At 44.1% G+C, this 7,769-nt stretch overlaps 2 protein-coding genes across 2 annotated transcripts; both read left to right on the top strand.

Annotated features, from left to right (window-relative positions):
* Window positions 1–170: 170 nt before the first annotated feature.
* Window positions 171–1,286, top strand: LOC137981203 (uncharacterized). Its single transcript, XM_068828533.1, has one exon. The coding sequence runs from the start codon at window positions 171–173 to the stop codon at window positions 1,284–1,286; it is 1,116 nt and encodes a 371-aa protein (XP_068684634.1).
* Window positions 1,287–1,579: 293 nt separating this feature from the next.
* LOC137981202 (uncharacterized) lies at window positions 1,580–7,275 on the top strand. The gene is made up of 3 exons (XM_068828532.1): window positions 1,580–3,590; window positions 3,692–3,889; window positions 3,977–7,275. The coding sequence occupies exons 1-3, from the start codon at window positions 1,580–1,582 to the stop codon at window positions 7,273–7,275; spliced, it is 5,508 nt and encodes a 1,835-aa protein (XP_068684633.1).
* The last annotated feature ends 494 nt before the right edge of the window (window positions 7,276–7,769 follow it).

Here is a 7,769-nt window from a genome sequence, read left to right as displayed (position 1 = left end):
TGTTTAATTGAACAAAGTTTAACGAAACCATATTTAATTGAACATGGTTAACTGATCAACTCGTTCACACTGAACTACAAGAGCTGACAACAACGCAGCCTCATGTTCATGCTCAGCCTCGCGTTCGTGTAATTTTAATTGACGTAAAATTGAACAACAATGTAAACAAAATGGCGGATGCACTAAATATTGCGCTTTTGTTTTGGAAAACACGGAGAGAAGAAAGCCGAAAAATCGCGGAAAGTCGCGCAAAGCTTGCCAGGAGACGACTCTACCGATACCTCCGCCGCAGATGTCTTGTCTCATCTGTATTTTTTTTGTTGTTGGCGCGGCAACTATTTCAATGCGCCCCAAGTTTACGTCGAGTTTGGAGTAAAAGCAGGTCTCAGTCCTTTTGGGAGGAGACCCGCCAAGGCTGGAGCGATAATGATTGGGTAGAGAACTTCAGGATGTCGAAGGATTCGTTTGAATATCTGTGCGCTGAACTATCACCCCATATCGCGAAACAGAACACGAACTTTCGTAAAGCCATTGCAGTTCGCCATCGCGTTGCAATTACTTTGTATTGGCTTGCCGACTCCGCTCGCTACAGAACAATTGGAAACTTGTTTGGCGTTGAAAAATCCACCGTGTGTACCATCGTGAAACAGGTATGTGAGGTTCTTGCAGGTATTCTTCTTCCTCGGTATATTTTCTTTCCACAAAATCAGCAAGAAGTACAAGATCAGATCGATGGTTTTAGAGATTGTGCGGGGTTTCCCCAAGTAGTGGCCGCTCTTGACGGTTGCCATGTGCCTATCATTGCACCTCTCCAAAGTCCGGAAGATTACTTGAATCGAAAAGGATTCCACGCAGTAACACTGCAGGGATTGGTTGACAGCAACTATCGTTTTGTTGACATTTTTGTTGGATGGCCGGCGAAAGTTCACGACGCGCGCGTATTTAAAAATTCACCGCTGTTTTGCCACTGCTGTGCAAGGACTTTCCTACCGCTTCAATTATCTCGAGTCATATCAGGTGTGAGAGTTCCGCCCTTGATAGTTGGAGACTCTGCATATGCGCTCAGTGACTGGCTAATGAAGCCGTATACTGATAATGGAAACTTAACGCGAGAACAAGTGAATTTTAACAAGATCCTCAGCATGACAAGAGTTGTGGTTGAGAATGCCTATGGAAGACTAAAGGGTAGGTTCAGAAGCATTGCAAAGAGGCTGGACCTTAATGTTGAGACTGTTTGTCTTTGTTACAGCCCGTACTCGTTCTGGAAGAGTTACAAAGAAGCCTAAGAGACTGGACCTGTGAATAGTTATACTAACCCCACCCTAGTGTGTAAGACTTAGAGTGTCATGTGACTTTCGTTGTTGTTCCCGCTCTTGTTATCGAAGGTTTTTGTACGTCTAGCATTTCGCTCGTATACATCCCCTTTGTAAATCGATGTGTAGCCGAGCCCAGTGGATTAAAGTTGTGTTACGCTTCAGTGTCTCGTCGTAATTCCTAACATGGTCCTTCACAGCCGGAGAAAAGGAGATATTTCAGCAGTAAATTTGTAATTCTTCGCAAGGTCATCAGTTGCAACCACATGGCCACCGGTTCCTCGAGCCAAATGGAAGACTTATCTCAACTCACAGTCGACCAAATTCGTGAAATGCTTGGAAAAAAGGGATTGCCGACTACTGGAAAGAGAAAAGTCTTACTGGAAAGGTTAGTGAACGCTCAGCGTGATTCGAAGTCAAATGTTATTGCACCAGAATTAAAGGAAGGTTCGAATTTCGCCGAGGCTTCGAAGGAACCTCTTCAAGTGAAAAGTGAAGTTGAAATTCAGGAGGTTAGTTCGATTAGACGTAAAGCCAGAGCCTTGCAAATGGATATGGATGCGTTGATTCAGGATATTTTGTATCTAAGTCAAAATGCAAGCAACAAAATCAAAGTACAATTGAGAATTGAAAGTCTAACTGTGTACCGTGAGAGTTATCTTCAACTGAGAAATGAATTAATCGCGCTTGTTGCAGAGGATATGATGGAGGAGGAACTCCGAAGATGGGGAAAAATTCTGAGTGAAGTAGATAAAGCTGTGGATGCTGCTCATGAATTCCTAAATAAAGATTGCGATGTGGGAGATCACTCCTCGAAGGATATTGCATACAGTGACAGTCGTGTATCCTCAAATCTGAAATTACCGAGAATTGAGTTGCCAAAGTTTAATGGCGATGTGTTGAAATTTCAAAACTTCTGGGATCAGTTTGAAGCTGCAGTGCATAACAATGTTGATTTACCAAATGTTCAGAAGTTTACTTATCTACGCTCGGTGCTAACTGGAAATGCCTTGAAAGCAATAGACGGATTTGAAGTAACCGGAGCAAATTATGAAGCAGCTGTTGAATGCCTTAAACACAGGTATGGAAGAAAACGTATGATCATCTCATTTCTAGTGAAATCTATCATCAAGGTGGATGCTAAGTCAGTTGTTAATGCATCCTCCCTCAGAGATCTCTATGATACCTTTATGAACAGAACTAGAGCTTTAGAAGCTCTTGGAGAAGATCCAATGAGCCATGGATGTATTTTGTTACCCCTTTTTGAGACCAAGTTACCACCTCAGTTATTGGAAAAATGGGAGTTGACACTTGCAGACACTCAAGAAGATGAAATAGGCCTTGAATTGTTCTTTAAATTTCTTAACCGACAAGTTGTGTCCAAAGAAGCAGGAGAAAGAAGTTCAAATGGGAACATCACCCCAGGCAATCACAGTTTTGATAAAGGTAAAGAAAACCGAAGAAAGTCTTTATCTCCCAAAGTGGGTGGTGAGAATGAGATGTATACTGCTTCTGCACTACTTGGTGAAACACGCCCTCCAAAACAGCCAAATTGTAATTTCTGCAAGGCAGATCATGACTCACAAAATTGCCCAATGTTTAATGAAAAATCACTTGATGGTAGATGGAAACTAGTGCAAGAGGACAAACTGTGTTTCAATTGTCTAAAACCTAGCAACCACAAGCACTTCTCCAGAATTTGTCGCCATCCTAAGTGTTCTGTAGCGAATTGTGGTCACCGACATCACTGGTTATTGCATGGGCAGCAGTCAGTTGTTACATCTCGGCACCTAAGCAACACTAGTTTAAGTGGATTGGCTTCAACTAAGCCTGCATTACCTATGAGAGAAACACTCCTACAGACAGCATTGGCCAGGTTAATTGTTAAGGGTCAAGAAATGACAGTCCGTGTTTTACTAGATTCAGGGAGTCAACGTTCGTATATACGAAAGAACATTGCAGAGGCCCTTGACCTGCAAGGTCCCTCAGAGCTATTAAGTGTCACAACGCTAGGTGGGGAAACCAGCGAAACGAAAAGATTCCAAAGAGTGAAATTTACCCTTTCACCAATTAAGGGAGATTCAAAGGTGGAGATAGAGGCCCTTTCTATTTCCAAAATTTGTAATCCTCTCGGGCCAGTACAGATGGACTTCCATAAGAACTCTCATCTTCAAGGCTTAACTCTTGCAGATAGTTATCCTCGTGGTTCAGTTCAAGTAGATGTTCTTATTGGTGCAGACCACTACTACTCATTTGTGACTGGGGTCTGTAAGAGAGGTAGTTCCAGTGAGTCACTTGTTGCTGTTGAATCTTGCCTCGGCTGGATTGTCACGGGACAAGTAAACCGCCAATCAAGGCAAACTTCACCATGCTGACAGTTGTCGAAAACGGTGGAGTTAACAAAACATTGAAAGGATTCTGGGAACTGGAATCAATTGGTATTGCAGAGAACGAGGACCCTGTTATGTCACAAGAGGAAGAATGTGCTGTTGCTGACTTCAATAGAGGATTGAACTTTGATGGACATAACTATGAGGTGCGACTACCATGGAAACGAGATCCTCCAAAGCTAGAAAGTAATTAAACACAAGCTTTGAGACGCCTAGACAGTGTTGAAAGAAAGTTAAGGCAAGACCCTGTGAAAGCTAGGGCTTACAAAACAGCGATCAACGAATATGTAGAGAAAGGTTTTGCAGAGGAAGTACCTGATCAGAGTGATGACAATGGAACTGTGCGGTACTTACCGCATCATGCTGTATTTCGTGATGACAAAAGAACGACAAAATGCAGAATCGTATTTGATGCTTCCGCACGAGAAGGAGGTGATGCTTCCCTTAACGATTGTATTCTTCCTGGTCCTCCTTTACAGCCGAACCTTGCATCTGTATTGATTCGATTTAGAACACACAAAATTGGTCTCATAGCAGACATTGAAAAGATGTTTCTGCAAGTCAAACTAGCACCAGAGGACAGAGATGTTCACCGCTACCTGTGGAGAGATTTACAGCCTCACGAAACACCAAAGGTGTACAGAATGCAGAGATTGACTTTCGGTGTGAACGCAAGTCCTTTCCTTGCAATTGCTACAGTCCATGCTCATGTAAACAAATACAAAGAAATGTCCCCGTATGCAGTAGAAGAAATTTTACAAAATATGTATGTCGATGACTGCCTGACAGGAGCCGATACAGTAGATTCAACTTTGAAGCTTCAACAAGAAATGTCAGAAATTATGATGACAGCAGCATTCAATTTGACCAAGTGGGCAAGTAACTCAGAGCTAGTAATGGATGCTATTGACCCAGCTAAAAGAGCCTCATCGCCATTCGTGGAGTTCAGTTCGAGCGACCCCCTAAAGGCACTTGGCGTGTCATGGGACTTGAACTCTGACCACTTTAGATTCCTCGCACCGAGTGGAATCATCTCATCCCATGATCCAATGTCAAAGAGAAGTCTACTTAGGCTGGCATCGAAAATGTTTGACCCACTGGGACTGATATCACCCTTCACTGTTAGAGCCAAAATCCTTTTCCAAGAGTTGTGGTTGAAAGGATTACAGTGGGATGACCCGTTGAATAGCGTCACTAAAGCAAAGTGGTTAAGTTGGAAGTCTGAGTCGTTGCAGCTAAAGGATGTGATTATCCCTCGATGCTTCGGAAATGGTATTACGCAAGACTCTGTGGTAGAGGTGCATGGTTTTGGAGATGCTTCCCCCAAGGCGTATGGAGCAGCAGTGTACATTCGAATAAGAGACAAGCAAGACAATGTATCCTCACAGCTGGTAATATCGAAGTCCAGAGTCGCGCCCATTAAGAAGGTGTCACTTCCAAGGCTGGAACTTTTAGCAGCAGTTGTAAATGCCAGGTTGCTAAAATATGTTATAGGGGCTTTGCCAATGAAGGTGGCTAGGGTTGTGTGTTGGTCAGATAGTATGGTGGCACTGCATTGGATAAAAGGGCAGAGTTCTTCCTGGAAGCCATTTGTGGCCAATCGTGTGGCTGAGGTACAGTCAACGTGGGATCCTGAGTGTTGGAGGTATTGTGGAAGTAAGGAGAATCCTGCAGACTTGTTGACGCGTGGGTTAAGCAGTAGTGATACGATTTCAAGCACTTTGTGGTGGAATGGACCCCAATGGATGTCTTCGCCTTGTGAACCACTACCCGCTCAACCCGAAAACGAAGCTGCTCCGGCCGAAGCTTGCGAGGAAAAAAGAACTACCGATGTGTATACAGCAGTCCTTGCAGAACCACTGATTGATATGTCACGCTGCGGGGCATGGTTAAAGTTGATTCGAGTAACTGCTTATGTATTGAGAGCGGTCAAATTGTTTAAGACGAAGTCTAGGTCTTGTGAAAAGGAACTGTCGGCGGACGAGGTGAGGCAAGCCGAGATTAAATGTTGTATGTGGGTGCAGGAAGTGGTCTACAAAGAAGAATTCGAGAAACTGAAAGCTGGAGAGGTACTTCCCAGTAACAGCCGCCTCCTGAAACTGGACCCTTATTATGACAGAGATGATCAGGTATTAAGAGTTGGTGGGAGACTACAGTTTGCTGATCTTCCCGAACAGAGCAAGCATCAAATAATCTTGCCTCACGGACATCCTGAAGTTGCCAAGATGGTGCAAGATGTACATAAGAACATGTTGCATGCTGGTCCAGAAACGGTATTATCAACTTTAAGGCAGAAAGTTTGGCTAACTCAAGGAAGACGTGAGGTTAAACGTGTTATCAGAAGATGTGTAGCTTGCCAAAGACAACGGGTTGGACCTTGTGCCCAGAAAATGGGTCAGCTGCCAGAGGAAAGAATTTCCTGTTCACGAGCTTTCGCGCATGTTGGGACTGATTTTACGGGACCACTGTATGTGAAAGAGGGCTTAAACATTAAGAAAGCATATGTGTGTATTTTCACATGCGGATCATCTCGTATGATTCACCTGGAACTTACACATAGTTTGACGACTGATGAGTTCCTACAAGCTTTTAGTCGCATGACGAGTCGCAGAGATCTTTGCCATACAGTGTGGTCAGACAATGCACAAACCTTCAAGGCAGCAAGCAGGGAAATTCAGAAATTATACGATGAACCCACTATTGAAAGTCAAAGAATGTGGAGTACGCTGGATCAAGATCAAATCAAGTCAGAGTTCTCATCACGAGGGATCAAGTGGAAATTCATCACAGAGCGTTCCCCATGGAGAGGTGGATGGTGGGAACGATTTTGCAGAATGATAAAAGAACCACTGCGCAAGGTCCTTGGAAGGGCACTTCTCACCTTTTCTGAGCTAAACACGTTGCTGGTCAGAATCGAAGGTATCATTAACTCGCGGCCGTTGACCGCAGTAAGTGATGATTGCAGAGACCCGTTACCTATTACACCTGCTCATCTTGCAATTGGTAGGCCAATTAACCAGTTACCGGAAAGGAAAGAAAGTAGCTTAGAGGAGACCAGTAAGAGGACTGTCGAAAGGTATCTCTACCTGCAGAGACTACTCAATCACTACTGGAAGCGTTGGAAACAAGAGTACCTACATCTCCTATCGGTAAGAAACAAGTGGCGTAAAGAGATCCCTTCTATTCGAGTAGGCGACATTGTACTTATTTCTGACGACAATGTGCCGCGCACCAAATGGCCGTTGGCTAAAGTTGAAAGGGTTTATCCAGGTAACGACGGGCTTGTACGGACCGCTACAGTTAGAGAGCATAACAGTTTCTACAACAGACCCGTTCAACGTTTACACAAGTTAGAGATTGAGTCAGCAGCTTCACAAGTAAGCCCGGAAGCAGAGGATCCAGTCCATGGTGGGGAGAAGCCACAAATGAACACTGTTGATGCTGCAAGTATACCTGTTTCCAAGCCTAATTTGAGCGTTGTCCTCCCCGAAGGAGGACAAGGTGGGGAGAATGTTACAGCCCGTACTCGTTCTGGAAGAGTTACAAAGAAGCCTAAGAGACTGGACCTGTGAATAGTTATACTAACCCCACCCTAGTGTGTAAGACTTAGAGTGTCATGTGACTTTCGTTGTTGTTCCCGCTCTTGTTATCGAAGGTTTTTGTACGTCTAGCATTTCGCTCGTATACATCCCCTTTGTAAATCGATATGTAGCCGAGCCCAGTGGATTAAAGTTGTGTTACGCTTCAGTGTCTCGTCGTAATTCCTAACAGTCTTGTCATTGCTACTTGTTGCGTGTTGCACAACTTCTGTGAAGTCATGGGTGAGGACTTTAATGAGGAGTGGCTGCAAGGTGTACAGCTCCATCTTGGTGTTTTCCCAGTCGACCCAAACCAAGGACAAAACAGGAATGCTGTAGCCATAAGAGAAGCCATCAAGACATCATTATTGTAATTACCGAGCGAATAGCCTCCCATGCAGACATTTTTTTGGCTTATGAGGCAATCTCTCCTTACCTGCCCAATAAGGGATTGCGAGCCAAAAGAATGTCTGCCAGAGAGACAAACA

This window comes from Montipora foliosa, chromosome 12, assembly GCF_036669935.1.
Source record: "Montipora foliosa isolate CH-2021 chromosome 12, ASM3666993v2, whole genome shotgun sequence".
Lineage (NCBI taxonomy): Eukaryota > Metazoa > Cnidaria > Anthozoa > Scleractinia > Acroporidae > Montipora > Montipora foliosa.
Note: the sequence above shows the minus strand (reverse complement) of the source record. Positions and strands in the feature narration are given on the sequence as shown.